This window comes from Plectrocnemia conspersa, unplaced genomic scaffold, assembly GCF_051122295.1.
Source record: "Plectrocnemia conspersa isolate PC_06_02 unplaced genomic scaffold, ASM5112229v1 ptg000011l, whole genome shotgun sequence".
Classification (NCBI taxonomy): domain Eukaryota; kingdom Metazoa; phylum Arthropoda; class Insecta; order Trichoptera; family Polycentropodidae; genus Plectrocnemia; species Plectrocnemia conspersa.
This window is the reverse complement of record NW_028277175.1, coordinates 20,845,907-20,864,121: the sequence shown is the minus strand read 5'-3', so window position 1 is coordinate 20,864,121 and position 18,215 is coordinate 20,845,907. Positions and strand designations below refer to the sequence as shown.

Here is an 18,215-nt window from a genome sequence, read left to right as displayed (position 1 = left end):
TGAGTCATTTCGGAAGTACGAATGATTAAAATGAAACTTACTTATTTAATGCTATACTATTTTAAAAAAATACCGAGAAAAATAGTCTTGTTACATTTTATTCGAACTATATTTTTCAATGCTTCATAGCTCGACAAATATATTCGAAACTTCGATTGTTGTATCGTTTTTTATTTAATATTAGAATGGTTGAAAATAACGAATATTTGGATATGCCAAATATTTACATGGATAGTTAAAGCTTTTAAATAAAATCTTATTTTTGCCCCCTTTATTATGATTTTTCTACTTAATTGTTGAAGCGATAGACACAGAAAACAGTAAAGTAAATATTACATTAATCTCGGAATACTAATTTTAAATGATGTATTTGATAATAAACATAATTTATATTAAAAATTACAGTTCAGGGTTTTTGAAGTTTATTTCTATCGTAAAATTATAAAATCCTCTCCTCCTATTTTATATCCCAATGCTAATTTTACAAATTTAAATTATCTCAAAATGTAAATAATATAATAATAACATGTATGAGCTATCAATATATAATAAATATAAAAATTTTCACTTAAAAAAACACCTTTTCGCGTGTCGAGAAATTATTGTAATATTTTACTAATTTTCTGTTAGTAAATGTTAAGAAATAATTGTCCATTAAATTCATTTTTTTTGAGGTTTTTTATAAATTTTAAAATAAAATATTAGTAAAAGATAAAATAAATATCTTATTAGCGAACTAAAATATTTTATTGCATGCATAATTTTATACGATAAAGTTAAAACGTATTATTGCTAATTATTAAACAAAGCCAGCTATAGACACAGAAAGATTTTGGTTACAATTTTGCCAGAATTATTTTAAAATAAAAACGTTGAGATAAAATTTAAACTTTCACATATGTATATTAATAGTGAAAGGAAAAACCAAAATCTCATTAGAAATTAAAAAAAATCATTGCATACATATTTCTTTAGTTGTTTTTGGTTTTTTTGTGTAAGAAAAATTTAGTACTGTCTTTAATCGATATTTGTACACTGTTTTTATGATAATTACTTTTTTAAATAATAGATTATTGCAAATGGAAATATTATTTTTAGGATTATTTCTGTGTAATTTTGTAAGACATAAAGACAGTTCTGCTTTTTTATGAAATTCAATGAGTAGCACAGGTATTATTTTTACTCCAGTATTATTTGCTAAAAAAATAAGATAAATGCAATTTTGGCTATTAAAGTTCTGTAACTCGGCAGGTATAATGTCGATATCAACTGAGAAAAGAATAACACATATACTAAAATGTAGTTGCTCTTTATATAATCTTCTCTAAGAGTCATGTGATAAAATAACAAACAAAGCAGCATATTTTTTGCTATTTATTTGGCTTTGTTCCGACAGTGTTTTAAAGTCAATTAAGTTACTTTTATTATTATCAGCTAGTCACAATTTCGGTTTAATTTTAATTGCCGGTATTGTTCAAAACATTTAATTCGTCAATTGATTTTCTGCTTGAAATGTTAGATCAGCAATTTTTAAATTTAAGTGTAACTTTTTCTTTTGAGTTCATGACTAAACCACGGTACTGCAGTAAAATACACAATGTCTCCATCATAGCTAGTTTTGTGAGTATTCAGAAACTCGATATCACCAGTGATTTAATCCTTTTGATTAATATTCAATTTATTTTGGTAACGACGATGGTTATGATATTATCTATTTTTGATGTATAATGTATAAAAAATACTGATATTTTTTGCATTGTCTTTACCTAGTTTTGCTAGCCTTTCTTTTATTAAACCATCAGTGGCTATATGATATATGTGATGGTAGCGAAATCTTGCTAACGTTGCTTTTACTGATCCATATTCAAAAATCTAATCTGTTTTAAAAAAAAGTGTCCTTTAGTGAAAATACGAAAGTTAGTATATGTAACATCTTTACTTTCATCCAAAGCTATGGAATAAAACTTAAAAGTATCTGTAGATTTTGGGACAAATTATTTCTGCTACGCTTTTAAGACATTATTTAATACATTTATCATCAGTAATTGGATTTTATTTGCGCAAAAAAAATTTGCTACCACAGAACTTACCTTAACTAATGAATGAGAAGTCAGTTTTCGAAACTGTTGTCTTATTTTTTGTATACAGCACATTCCTTGCAATTTAATAAATTATAAAAGCAGTTTATTTTGCAAATATAATGCTTTATTTTTTTAAACAAAATAGTTTTTTTGGATTTTCTTTATGAATCGCTCTTTTTTATTAAGAGATACATAATACAAAAAATCAATAAAATAATATTTTAACAATATTGAAAAGCGGGTTCGTCTCAACTAGTTGTAAATACTAATCTAGCTCTTAAATAATTTTATATTATATATTTAACAATAATTATATAGTATGGTAAGTTACGTGCATACATAATAAACTAGATTTTTAGATTATGGAATTATAAGTTAGCTTTTTAATAAAATTAATTTTTACTGACAATTTAAATATATGTAAATATAATAATTCTGTGTATCGTATAAAAATCTTACCAAGAAAAATGTATGTATCATATGTTCAATGCAGATTCAAATCACTTATTATAGTGTTTTTTACATCATAATTTTTACGAAAAATAGTACAAATCTTCATTGTTTGGCCATACTAAAAAAAATCAATTTTTCATCCATCATCATTAGCCCAGAACCCCGCTGACCCCGCGTTTATGTGTTTACGTGTCTGTTTGCCCAACAATCGTTAGACCATCCGCCGAGGAGCTTTGTAAATAGAAAGCTTTCCGCTTTCCTCAAAACTACGGACGCGTAAATTACACACCACGTGAAATCCGAACCCCCATAATTCACACCCAGCTCGAAAACTTTGATTAGATTCACCCCCGTCGCTCAAAATTGCTGCATACTGTGGGAATCGCGAGCAACCGACTTTAACGACTGACGCACCTGTCGCTTAACCTTTTGCGATCGTTTCTGTCCAAATCGGTCGCGCCTCAGTGCGTAGAAAGCGAAACTCGAGCGCACTGTGTTAATATATTTCATGTAAATTGAAAAATCAAGTGTGCGTTCTTTTTGGGGTTCGTTTTCGCGCTCGCCCGAACAGGTGAGGGTCACGTGACTTATGGTGTATGGTGTATGGTGTATGGGGGTGAGTCAGTATGATTGTCGGTAGAGAGGGTGGGGGTTAATGTCAATTTGACACGCCTTTTGTTTTCCAGTATCACTCCACTTTATGGCACATCAAAGTTGCGTTCACAACTCGACTATTGTGTATGTAAAGCGTTAATTGTTTAGTGTCGTTCCTGTTGGTTGTTCCATCTTGTTTACAATTGTTGATAACAGGTATTTTGAATCAATAAATCTGTATTTTTTTTATTATTTATTTGTGCCTCTCTTGGCTTTTTTTAATTTAATTTTAATAAATTGAATCATTAAGTGTGTCATATGAAGGTTTCAATCACATTTTTAATAAATTAATTTTATGTATTATTATATTTAATTTATTAAAAACTTTAGTTAAAGAAATAGTAAATTTTACCCATGTAAATATGCGTTACTTTTTAATTAAAAAATGTAAAGATTTTGTAATTGTGAAATGTTTGTATTGTTTAAAATTTTACGTTACACTCGTATGATATTTGAAAATGACATTGTTGTATTTTATGAAATAATGCAGTGTTTTTATTATATATCAGTTTATTAAAAATATAACATAATTTTATTGTCAAGCACACGAATCAATTTTTTTAACATATAAGTTGTGCATCAAATACTTAAAAGCAGGACCTGTCTATTATTATATCGGTATTAATAAAGCGAATAGAAATACATATTTTATTCAATCAATTTTTTATTTTAAGGTTCTCAACATAGTGGCACAGTAGACGACGATCGAGAAGAAGACGATCTAGAAGAAAATGGCGAGCTCAGATGCACCGCATGCGATCTTCTATTCCAGGATATAGACCAGTAAGTAATCTTTTACTACTTATATAACAAAGCTTTTTTTGAACGATCAATTATGGTTTCAACAGACATTAACAGACACATCCTCTCATAAAAAAACATAACAATAACAGGAAGCTGTCGTTCGTATCACACTCGATATATTACTTTAACCGTTCGACTCATTGATCCAGAGATTACAGTGCATTCGAAACGCATTTAGCATTTTTGATATGTTCGAATGTGGAGCGCTGGAATCTATTATTCATAAACAGTCAACTCTCACCTGACGATGGACACTTTGATTTGTCGAACATGCGATGTGCTCTTCACGTCGATGGCACGAACGTTTGCCTTTTTTATAAATTCATAATTGCCATTTACCCCATGTCGATGAAAAAAATATGCATACGATTTGTAAATTATTAAAATGAAAGGCGCGACTCTGTTCGTGTATATTGTTGCGTATCCTCAAGAATTAATCGCCCGGGGCGAAACGCATAATTGCATCCTATCCGAATCATTTAAGTGTATATTTTAATAAGATTCTTATTATGTGGATATAAAATGATGATGTTTTGAATGTACCACGCCGTCGTTGGTGCAATGTATAATTTTAAAGTTAATTATAAGGCAACTTAACATGTGTAGTGTTGTGTAAGAAGGAACAAAAAGTAATCAAAAATAGTAAGTCCAATCTCTGCCTGATATAAAATAGATTTTTTTTTAATAATTGGCAATTGAAAATTTAAACAATTAATACAACTCTATTTTATACATTTTACATCTAGACTTTCAATATATTCTCAATTTTCCAAAATAATGCTGAAGAGAAAGGGCGCAGATAATAAAAAACACGGATAATCAGAACAAGCAATTTTAAAATATGTGTATAATATTTATTTACAATGCAGACTAATTTTTTTGCTTTTGACAGTCTCTCGATAATTTTAGAATATCTCTTTGGTCGATGTAGTCCAGTAATCAGCATAAGTCAGTGCCGTCTTGTGACTAAACTAATTATTAGTATATTCTTCACTTGTATTTTCACTATCACTCTCTTCCTATTCTGTTTAGTTGACAATATATGTAGATGATATCCGCATTATTAAAAAATTGAAAACCCGGATAATCTGAATCACGATCTTGATGTTTACTCGATTGACATTTTAAAAGCATTATAAATGTTCCAAAAATCTGCATATTTTAGATATTATATATAACTTGCCTCAGTCTTATCAAAATCCAATACATCCACGTTGGATGAATCTGTCTCTACAGATTCAAGATGTGCTATTCCATGATATTTTTTCTCAAAAATTGAGCAAACCATTATTTTTCTCAGCAAGTGTTTTGAGAATTGAGTTTCGTTTGATGATATAACACATCAATCCACTGGTTGAATTAAACTTACTACATTAGACGGTAAAAAATAGAATCATAAGAGCATCGTACGTTTTTAAACTGTCTTCATTCGGATGAGTACAAGCATTATCTATAGCTGATACTGCTTTCTATGACAACCCTTTACTTAAAAAACTAATATTACTTCAGAAACCATTTGCATTTGAACTAATCTTCAAAGATCTCTCTATCCATCCATGCTCATTTTTGATTAAAATAAGCAGCAATAAGATTTTTTTACTCCCCTTAAATGATCTAGTCTGTTTGCTTTTCTTAGCATGATACATCATACCGTTTGTTTCATATGACACATGGCAGACGCGCATTCTCATTAAAAAAATTGTATTTAATTGAATCAACGGAATAATATAGAGTTAAATGTATTAATGATTACTTATATATACTGTGATATAAACCTAAACAGTTTGTCATAACATGAAAACATGTTGACACAGTTTTTTTGACATCAGAAATGAGTTGTCCTTTATTGAAAAAAGTAACGTGCAATCATTTCAAAAGCACTTCCATGGAATATTTTTATAGGAAAACATTACTTTTTTAAATTTCGTATTTGCATAAAAATTTATAAAATACACTTATGGTTGTCTCTTATTAGTTTCTATAAATACAACAAACTATTATACATAAAATGCATTTGCCAGTTAAATATTAATATGCGCATTATTCCCATGCAATTATTCAATAGAAAAGCTATTGTTATTTAAAAAAATACCATAGTATTATTATTACAGTCTAAAATAAATTAATACTATGTTTCAATTAGATATAATGCTTCTTCTCGAGAATTTTCAAAAATGCCAAATCGAGAATTCTTATTTCTCGAGAATGTATATAGAGTTTAAAAATTATATTTGTACGAATATGTTTTACAATCGCTGCATATATTTTTTACTTCTGAATAATAAAGAGTTGGTCCATGCCAGATGCTTCTTGGAAGCTTTTAATAGGGTAGTATTTGTATGGCAAAAACTTGTTAACGATTTTTAAGCTACTCTAATCGGCTTAGTATTTGCTATGGTACGAACTACCTTAAGAATCAGCAGATTGCAAAAATGTATGGGAGCTTTCAACAGAGTTACGTCATAAAGTTTCTATCTCATTTTTTTAAAATCTAGAGTTGTTTTATTCTTATCTTGTTCGAAATATGAAAAAATAATATTGTAGCAACAGCTGTTATTGACAATATTTCTACGATTCAGGTATAAATAAGTAGCCTGAAATGAAAATGCTCTGCAATCAATCGAAGTAGATCGATCCGCTCTGGTCCTTCGATTATTCGCGTCCATTATAACAAATCATTATCTTATTGTAATTAATTCTCTTTATTGATCATCCAGATCTATGTTTATAATAATATACTGTATTATTTTAATCATATATTATATATTACATATATTTTTTTATTTATAAAAAATTCTCAAGAATTCTGAAAATAAGAAAACATTGAGGAACCAGAAAGGCTTTGTTTTCATTTGGCATTGTGACGTTTTATTATATAATTTATTATTTGTCGATTATACATAAAAAGGCATGATGATACACATGACACGACCGGCGTCACGAAATCACAAACGACGATCAATTAACAACCCCATCATGAATCAGTTTGTTGTTTGAAGTGTGGCCTAATCTGTGTTTGGAATCGGTTATGGGGTCGCCGATAGGTAATTGGCACGCGAAATAAATCCACAAACATCCCGACTTACATAAAAGTTTGCGTAACGCGGGATGGGGCGTGAGTTTATTTTTTTAATTAATACTAGCACATGTTGTAATTTGGGCGCTTTGTTATTAGAAAGTTATCATACGTATTGTTGAATGAACACCGCTACAGGCTGACCATTGTGTGTTTTATCCTTGACCCGGTGATGCAAGAGAGGAGAGGAAAAAAATCGGCGGCTATTATTTTCTAATAAGATCATTTCAATTAGTAATTTATAACTCTGATGATTTATTGCCGGCTTAAGTGTAATGTTAAATGGTCAACTCACGTTGCGAATGTGTATTGGATATTAGTTATAGATCTATGATGCACACTTTTTTGAGATGATATTATTAAATCAAACTGTTATATTATTACAAAATAAACATAATAAAGAGTTTTTAAGTTCGAAATCACTTTATTAATACATTAATATCATTATGCATCTTTGGTGTCGTTTTGATTTATTTTGTCTCAAATTGTTAGATGGATTTCTGTACCGTAGCAGTAAAAAAAATATAAAAACAAACCGACGCGTGTGGTCTAATCACTTAAGACTAAAGAAATAGACATTAGTAAAAAAATAGAAGATGGATTCTCCTCGGCGTTCGTTTGATTTCGTTTGATTAATGCGGCGTAATGATATGCAACCCAATACGTAACGTGTATGGGTCGCGTATGCATCGCGCGAAATCACATTTATCATTTTTTTCCATCCGGATTGCTTTCAATTTTGCTATTACACTCGGACGGTGGCGTAACGCTTCTGTAATTTGTTCTGGTTTATTGTCTTGGAATGTATAAACCTTTTTATAAGTTAATTCAAGATACAAACAATGATCTGAACTTAAAACCTCGAATTTTAAATATACAATTTTGTGTGTAAAAGTTTTAGACTATCCCATTAGATTTAAATTAAATTAAAAAAATATATTAAAATATACATAATCCATTATAGTTGAGTTTTAATTAAGATTTTGTACAAAATATATATATTTAATACAACAAATTCAATGCATGTAAGTAATTTTTAAATTAAACAGCCAATAACATTTTAACTAACGGGAAATAAAAATTTGGTAAAAGATATATTGATTATATAAGAGAAAAATATTGTTTAATTATATAAAAATATGTGTTTTTTGTACAAAAGTATTTTTTATGGAGCTAATTTATTTATTATCAAGCAACGCATATTATTGTTTTCTAGCAAAATATCAATATTTGCGCAAAATATAATTTTTATTAAAACTGTACAATATGCAAACATATCATTTTATATTAAAAACATACTTTTTAATGACCATTTTTATTATTTGTTAAAACTACCAACAATTAAATTACTGTCTAAAATCAATCATCAATCAATCAATCCATTCAATAGTTAATTCAGAAATTATTATCGTTTTTTTTATGTAACTAAAAATTACTTTTGCATGTTTATTTTAATTTTAATGATTTAAAATACAATCTTATTCTTAAGATATAAACTTCTCTCGTTTATCAGACATTTTTTAAATTTTATTAGCATAAAATGTTTAGGGCTTTGATGCAAACTATTCCGATAGTCCCCTTTTTACCTCGTCTGCGTTTTAATTTTTTTACATCTAGGAAGTGTGACAACAACCCAAATACATGGTAGTCGAAAGGAGCAATGTCTCCAAGCCTTCCCAATTTTATTTTTATGTGTCTATGCAGAATCGGCCAGCTATTGGATAGTTTGAGTAGGATTTGCTTTTATTTCTGCAGCTAGGACATTATCATATATATTTGCTGCCATACCCAGAACTATTCTTAATATATTAATATTCATATATTAACTTTCTTAACATTTATAGAAATCTAATGAAGCATCGATTACTTAAAAAAATTTTTAGTAGCCGTAGTTGGCAAACTTTTCATAAAGCATTGTTCACATTGTAAATTTTGGAGCCCAATATATTTTTAAATATTGAAATGTGGAGCCCAAATATGCAACTTAAATTAAAAAAACGACCTTTATTTCGGGATTAATTAACACTACCTAAAATTTTAATGAATCTTTAGAATAAGTAGTTTTTATACATATACTATAGGATGGTTTTTATTTTATCGTAGACATTATAAATGTAAGATATATGCTGCATTCTTATTTTACATATCTTAAATGTAATCAATATTATTTTTATAACATTAGTTTGATTAGCTTTAATATTGAAAAACCTTTTTAAAATATTTAAAAAAATATTTTTTTTAAGGGGCTCAACGCTCATTTTTTTTTATTTAATATTTCATTTATTACTTTTCATCTGAATTTTCGAGGGATTGAAATATATCATTATAATATAATGATCTCTTTCACTTATGATGTCATTATATGAGTATGACGCATTTAAAAGTAGCCTTCGCGTATATAATTAATAAAAATCTTTTGTAACGTTTATGTAAAACAATATTATGATTTAATCGTTGAAAATTATTTAATATTTTTGATCAGTTTTAATTAAGAAAAACCTTTAAAAATCAACATTATGCTAAAGGAACTATTAAATAATCGATCAGAGATTACACTGTATTTTTAATTTGTTTTATTAAATATTTCATTGATTACTTTTTATCTGATTTTTTTGAGGAGTGAAAGAGTTATATAAAGTTATAAGATGACACATTTAAAAGTAGCCTTCGTGTACATCATTGATACAAAACCTTCTGAACGTTCGCAATGTTGTTATTTAATAATTTGAATCAGCTTCAAATAAAATAGATTTGGCTGAAGGAACTATATTGTCTCGAATAGATTACTCTGCATATTTATTTTTTATTCAATACTTCGTTGATCAATTATATCTGAATTTTTGAAGAAGTGAAATAGATTTTTATATGAGTGGCTCATTTAATAGTTGTCTTTATGTATGTAATTGATACAAAACATATGTAACGTTCCTAGTGTTATTTTTTATTCGTTGAATATTCTTTAATGTGTATAAATAGCTTTATATTAAAAGCTTTCTATACTTATTTCATATGAAAATTAATTTATTTTAGTAAGTATAAATTTAATCTTAAATTTTTATAAACCGCTCAAATATTGTTGTATTTTATATAATAAGGCAGTTTGTTAGCTGTTGGGTGTTTGCTATATAAAGTTATTAAAATTTTATAATACTACTCTTTCTCATATATCGAATAATAAAGGCATACAAATGATGTGTATTGATTTATTGTTACTTTATAAACAGGATTTGTTAATTGGATAAATTAAAAAAGAAAACTAGGTAGATTTTTATACAAATAATGTCACGCCATAACTTAGATTTTATTTTGATGCAGTTTCTTTGACTATAATTAGGAGACCGCAAAGCAAAACAATCATGAGTCAAAATGTTTATTAATTATTATATTTGTAGACAGAATAATTTTCGTAATTTTCATCAGAATCCAAAAAAACTTTTCTGAAAAATAATCTTGTTATAATTTTTTAGCTGGTCTAACCCATAATAGTTTTTTAAAGTAGTGACTATTTCAAAAATTAAGAAAATGTAACTTAAGAAATAAAGTAAAAACGTTAAAAATATTTAAAAACGTTTTTATTACCAAAAAAATAAAAATTTAGGAATACAGAATTAATTTTTGATATTATTATTACAAGGAGGATTTTTTTAAAAATGTTTTAGAATTTTTTGTACAAAACTGCAGTTTTATAAGATTATTTTTGCAATTACAATATTTTTTTGTAGTGATTACAATTATTTTTAATAGTGTTATTCAACTGAACCTAATTTATATTAAATTCAGTTTAATATAAATTATCCTTTTCTGCCATAGTAGGTTTATTTATCCATCATACTTTTGCCAGCGCAAATATTTATTTTAGATTTTTTATTATTATTATTTAATTATCGTGTATATTTAATTCATAGCCCCCAAATACAGCTATTCATTAAAATACTCCCGTAATTCAGATTGACAGATTGCTGGGTCGTTAAAAGTCTTAGCTTCGCTCTATTTAATTTTACGAGCTAATAAAAAAAATCGCATTAGAAATGAAGACATTGGAGTCGGCGTTCGATGAGGACACGACCATCGATTGTAATCCATTTTCCTTTGAAATTGCTCGGCTATTTCGACTTGGCACCTTTGACTTTCCGTAGCCTGAAATTATGGTTAACTGCCGCGCTTTGGGGCCATCGATAAGTGGCGGGACGCTGCCCAGAATGTCAAACCGTGGCGCGGGATAATTTATTATCGAGTCCAATCGATCGAGTTTGTCGACTCGAATGCAAATGAAAATGGAAAAGCGTATTTTTCATTCGCTCCGTTTCGAAAGCGCTGATGCTTGGATGATATCGCTCACCGTTTGAAGTTAATGTTTGTATCACCATTAGTGACACCTGTGATTTTTCCCTGACGCTATTTCCTATTGGAAAAAATGTTGAATGAAGGGGTTGATGGATTGAAGATACGTTTGTAAAGTTTTACGTTGAAATAGCAAACGATCATGTCGGAACTCATCAATAATAGCGTACGTGTGTAATTTGCGCCCATTATTTTTTTATTATATTAGATAATTCACAAAGAACACATTTTATTACAAAAATAACATTAAAAGAATTTTTAATAAAAGCTGTTAACATTTAAACTTTCATTTTAATACCACAGCTTATGTGATTATCTGATAATATTAAATAAATAGTTCACAGCAAATTTATTGAACAACATTTATTTATCAATGCATCTAAAATCAATAGATTTTTTATGCAATCATAAATAATCAACGCATGATTTTATAATCAATATATGATTCATGACTTCACCAAGATCATTAAGTTCATGATTGATTTGTTTTTGCCCGATCGTATAACACATCAACTGATTAATGAATCATTTGTATTTAACAGTGACATCATACAGTCAAATTAATCGAGATCTAATTATTTTTAATATGCATTTTATATAATATAAATAAATACAAATATAATAAGGTCAATAATATTAACCTTTAACTATACCCTTCATAGAAAAGATGACTTTCAAAGAATTTAATTAAACCACTCATGTATTTAACGTAAAAAATATAGATGCGTGTGTTGCCAATTACGGTGTTGAATCAATATACCACCATTTTTTATACTAATTGTTAACCTTTATATTTGAAAGGTGTTAACCGGAGGAGTTCAATTAAATTTTACGTCAGTCATCCAGTTATCAATCGGTCCAATCTAGTTAATTTGTATGATTTATCTGAAAAAGCATCTGTTCTCGAATGAGATGATGGAATGAATCTATTATTTAAATTTATGATTATGATTTAAGCAACCAGTTGCTACTGTTTTGTACACTTAGGAATGCATCCCACGAAAGTTGGATGATAGACGTGAAATATCGATCGCAAAAATAGATATTGTAATACGTTGTTCCTTTTGGGGTTCATGAATAATTCATCAGAGTGCGATTCATTAGGAAGTTGTATGGATAAAAAAACATAAAATATTGAACGTCATCCAAGACCTCTTAGAAGGTGTCTAGTTTCGGTGTCCAATTTTGACTTCTGAGTTATTCGATACGGTGGATGTTCTGCAATCACAATGTATATAAATTTTGTTTTACACTTATATAGTTAAACTAGTATTAGACTCCAAAGGTAGACCAAGAGAGCCGCGCCATTAAACTGGTGCATAAATCTCCCAACACTTTCCAAAGAGCTGTCCGTTTTTTATTATTCGTCTATCGATACCACCACCGTCAATGTGTAACGCAGAAAAGTGGTCAGGGTCGGATTTTGCTTTGGTTCTTCGTCGGATAATGCTTAGATTTTTTTCGGTTTAATTTTTAATGACATTGCTGCGGCCTCAGCGCGATCTTGAACGATAAAATAATGCGATGTAAAAAAGGTGTAGCCAATTTGAAATGATCTATCCGCACGATTTAACAATGCCTTTAATGGCGATTTCAATGAAAAATAAAATGTTAGGATAATGCAAATAACTACTTGGGTTTGTAATAAAAAACAAGATGATTTAAAAACAATAAAATTATATATTAAATCTCATCTGAACATGTTCCTAAAAATTAAACGTACATATTTCGTGGAATGATGGAGAAATTTAAAATTAAAAAGTTAAGCTATGCATATTTAACGGCTATATAAAAGTTATATAACTTTTTCAATAAGCACAATAGGTGTTGAAAAATGATATTAAACAGTTTTTATGCATATCGTGAGTATTTTTTTATATAAAAACGATTGAAAAAATGCAGTTTTTGAGCCCTTTCCATTATAATGTACAATAAATTTAAATAAATTTGCCACTAAGATGAGCTTAATTAATCATTTGTAAGCATTACACATTATAAAAATTTCCAAAAATGTTTTAATACTTTTTGAAATTTTTTTTAGTGTAGCAACAAAAAATGTTAAAAATATTTTTCTGCTTTAAAAATTTATTAAAAATTTAAGCAAACTTAGTATTATCAAAATTTTTTAAAATTAAAAAATAAACGCTTAAAACATATTTAATATGTATCATAGTACAGCAAAATCAATAATTAAGACATGGTTAAAAATTATTTTTAAGTATTTTCAAAAAATATTCTTTTGAGGAATTTGTCATTTACCACTTTTTTTGCAGAAGCTAAATGGATTTATTATAATATTTAATAATCAGGCATTTTAAATAAACCACATATTATATTTAATCTTATATTTTAATAAAAGGCTATTTAATTTTTTTCAAAAGTAAAAGTGTTGAAAAATGATAATTATATAACAAGTAATGTTACTGTTTGACATAAATATTGAGCTATCTATATGTCTATTATGTCATTTTGTGACAGAGAAATCTTTAATACTTATCATAAAAATGATTTATTATAAGCAATTATTTTCCCCATAGTTAAAAATATAACATTGTTTTCAGTAGCAAATTTTTAAAACCATGTATCTCTTTGCATTAATTTTTCAATATCCATTTTTTATTCTTCTCGGATATAAGATTATTATATGCCTCTTTATTTAAAGGATGAGCTTAAAATTTAAGAGTGTTTAGTATATCACTTGATATTCAGAATCGTCCAAAAGTTTTTTGGTATTTATTCACATAAAAATTGATTTTTAATTACTCTTGTTGCAAAAAGAAGATAAAGTTTAATTTGTATGATAGATAAACAAATGTCAAAATGTACTTTAAGATGATTTTACAATACCGTCCCCTTTCAATATTTATTACTATTTATCTTGAAATTATGTTTCTCTCTGTATTTAATTTTAAGTAAAAGTATTTTCCTATAAATTCGAAACAAAATCTTTTTGAAAACACGTATTTTGCATTTAGTAAAATTATAATTTTTATAATTCTCATTATCTTTGAAAGCGAAGTTAGGTTTAAAATTTTTTACACTATATTTTAACAATAAAATTTTATTATACTGTAGGGGCTCATTTATGTATTTATTTCGGTTTTATTATAGCCAAAACCGGCACTCTAGTAATACTGACGTGACGGACTTGCAACGGCCGGTGCTGCCTCATGCATCCATTTTTATATTTTAAATATGTAACTATATTTCAATAAAATATTTATGCAGCGGCTAAATCTCTGTCTAATTTCCACTTTTCACCATCTGTCGCCAAAATGCAGTTATGTTAAATATTAAAGTAAATTTTAATTATTATAATATTCACTTAAAAATAAATAAAACATAATAAAATATTATGGTATTTCCTACATGAAAATTAATATTTTTTTGTTAATATTCTGTTGAAACATGACAGTCGTTAGCCCAATGCGTAAAAGGGAGGTAAATACAATCAACAATTAAGTAGTGAGAAAACCTACTAAAATGGAAGGCTATGTATTAAAGATAGCTATCTTATTAATTATAACTACTATTACAACTTACAATCAATAAATGTCACTATGCATAACTTAGCTCAATTTTATTTTAATTATTCATCCGTGAGATTGGAAAAATCTAGGATAACCCAATATGTGATGATCGGTTGGAATTGTAATTACGATAGAAATTAAAATAATCGTTCATATGGGATTCAAATCCAAGTCTTTTTGTTACCACTACTGGTCTATTGTGCTCTAAAAAACGATATATAATATTTTTTTATTGTAATTTTTGACATCAATATAATACTGCTTGATCTTTTAAATTTACAGATATTTCTGAGTCTTATTCCATAGTTTTGTATTATAATACTAATGTTTACTAATATATGTTTATAATACTAATGCTTAGAAGAACTGACTTCCCTAGTTTAACTTTTTGCTTAAAGCACTAAAAGAAACATTAGCAAGATTTTGGTTGAGTAAAAGAAAGACTAGTAAATGACGATGTAAAAAAATCTGTAATTTCCATTTCATTAGAGTAACTCTAAAAAACGATATGTAAGGAATTTTTATGTAATTTTTAACACCAAAAATATTGCTAGATATTTTACTACTTGTCCTTAAACGAATAACAAACTTGAGTGGCACAAAATAAATGTTCATGGTATAATTTTATAGTTTTAACATTATTAGCGTTCTTGGAACGTTGTTTCCTCACATTTCTCACCACTTTGATAAGGCTCGACTTCCATTGCGTAAGGACGCTCTAGTTTACTACGCAGATCGGAAGTTAGTGTCCGTTTCTTTACCGTTGCGTCAAGAGTACCAGACCTGTTTTCCTCTTCTCTCAACTCAACTGGTTCGATCGCATATCGGCTGATTAATGACGGCTTCACACTTTATGTGTTTACACAATCGTAAAAATGCGTTATCAATTTATTGTCAACGCGATAGCGGCGACAGATACGAGACGAAGCAGCCCCATAAAACACGAATCGTCATATCGCAGCACTCATTGATTATATTATTATGTACCGAAGCACTCTTTGGCGCTACGGTAAAAATTATATGACGCAGGAGAAAAAACACGAGCGATCTAATAAATCCGGTCGCGAATGTGTAACGAATCTGGTCGCGTAACCGATGTTGAAATTTTTACATGTGTACCGAATGATAAAAAATATGTACCCATGAGTAACTTATTGCATTCATAGATATGTGCATCGGTAATACAGTCTGAACCTTTTACATTGATCTTTGAGCATTAAGTAAAATATATCAGTTAAATGAAATCTGTCCATAATGCTTCTTATTCACATTTAAGAATTTTCTTTCAGTTCTTGCAATAAATTATTGAAAGTTTGTCACCGGCATTGGCGCGCGTGTAAAGACTTTATTAGATAATGCAGTACAAGATGTCCACCGTGACACGAACGTAAATCAAACCAACCATGGCATCGTGTGACACTTCGGTTGACAGTCAAATGCAGTCATGTACGCGTGGATCGAATATCAAATCCGGATTCTGTCGCATATTCGCAATATGCGAGTCTCATTATAAGCGAAAAATCGACGCGACTCTTCGGCCGACCGGTTTGCGCCATTGTCACGCTTTAAATATAATCATATCGTCTTCATTTTAAAATTTATTCACAACTAGAAGATGTACCCACTTTTTTTACAGACTGAAAATATATCAAAGTGGGAAAGAAACGAGTTGAAGAATATTTGAAAAAATGTTATATGGATATATATTATTTGTCATATTCAAATCACATTGCAATTAAATATTAAGCTTACTAGATAATTTCAATGTTGTATTTGCTTTTATCTTTAATAATAATTTATAGTGAGTTCATTCTGTTCAGGTCATTTATTTTCTATTACATTTTTTCTATTGTATATGTTGCGGTTTCTTCTCAAAAAATGACAAATAAAGGATTCTCATTCAAAGATTTTTTTATATAAAATTTAATTTGTACGTATATTTTTAAAAGGTTTACAACCACTGCTATTTTTATAACGTTGAATAAGTAAAGGTGGGTTCATGGCTAATATGACAAAACATGACAAAAAATTGTTTGCAAATTTTTAACATTCAAACTTGCCTTATTTTTGCTTAAATAATAAAAAAAGATACTCAGATAATAAACCATTCCGAAGGTGTTCGTGCCAGATGTTTTAAGAACATACCGCAAATATGCATACTTTCCCGGAATATCGAAAGTATTTGAATGACCAACAATTTTTGCGCTTTTCTATTATTCTAACCGGCCGCTGGATTTATCTTAGCTTTGTTGATCTATAAATCCGCTCCGATAAAAATAAATTATGCATGGGAGTCGGCAGAATGCTAAACGATTTAGGGCTATTTTTCTTTTTCGATAATATAAAAAGTTTTTTTTATATTGTTTTTTTTTTAAGTAGCATCAGCTGTCATTGACAATTGTCTCACGAGTATTATTGCCAGCCGACGGGGCCTTAAATTTTTTAATAAATCAATTGAAAAATATCAATTCTGAGCTGAGCTCCAAATTTCATAAATTAAATATTTGCAAAATCCAGAATCTGTCACCAGTCAAAAAAATATTGAATTCTTTAGTTATTCTTCAAAAGCAGAAATATGTAAAATGGGAAAAGAAACTATTCGCAGATTATTTAATGGCTTGACGAATTCTAAGAACCCTCGCGACTACATTAAATCGTTATGCCTGCTTACTTCGGGATTACTTCGGTCGAGTTCGGTTCTGCCCGCTCTAAAATCTCTCGGAAGTTGTCTGAAGTTACCGAGAACGGGAGGTAAAGTGGGGGTATTTCAGTCGTCTTGGCCAGCTTCGAGCGCTTCCGAACATTGTCGGCAAACGGGCCGAAGTCAGAGCTGCTCTTTCGAGCGCAAGCGGTGAGATACTTCCCCTTTCGCTCTCTTGCGTGTTAAGTGACGAGAGTGAGAGAGATAATGATATGGTTTTTCACAAACTGAGATAGAACGAGTAACTCGGTTCAATTTCAGTATGCGCGTAGGCGTCCTATAATCAACACGCATGTCGAGCGCTGCATCGTGGTCATGTGATCAATTTATAATACCACATGCTTATCGGGGACTTCAACAGACTCTTACTGACATCTTTGCATATTTTAAGGCACGAAAAAAGATTAATTATATTTTTGATAGTATATTCTTCTAACATATATCGTTATTATATTTTTTTCATATAAAATTAAATAATTAAAAAATAATTAATGGAACTTGATTTTGTTAAAAAAATCGTTTCGAATATCCTTATGTATTTTTCTAGATCGGTTTATATAAATGTCACACCATAA

General features: G+C 28.7%; 1 protein-coding gene across 3 annotated transcripts in view; it reads left to right on the top strand.

Moving 5' to 3' along the window:
* LOC148229903 (transcription factor hamlet-like) overlaps positions 1–18,215 on the top strand; it is a 146,160-nt gene that overhangs the window by 118,420 nt on the left and 9,525 nt on the right. For all 3 annotated transcript variants that reach the window (XM_088198294.1, XM_088198295.1, XM_088198296.1), the window contains exon 5: positions 3,863–3,971. In XM_088198294.1, the coding sequence (XP_088054420.1) occupies positions 3,863–3,971 (109 nt within the window). The remainder of the gene's footprint in view (positions 1–3,862; positions 3,972–18,215) is intronic.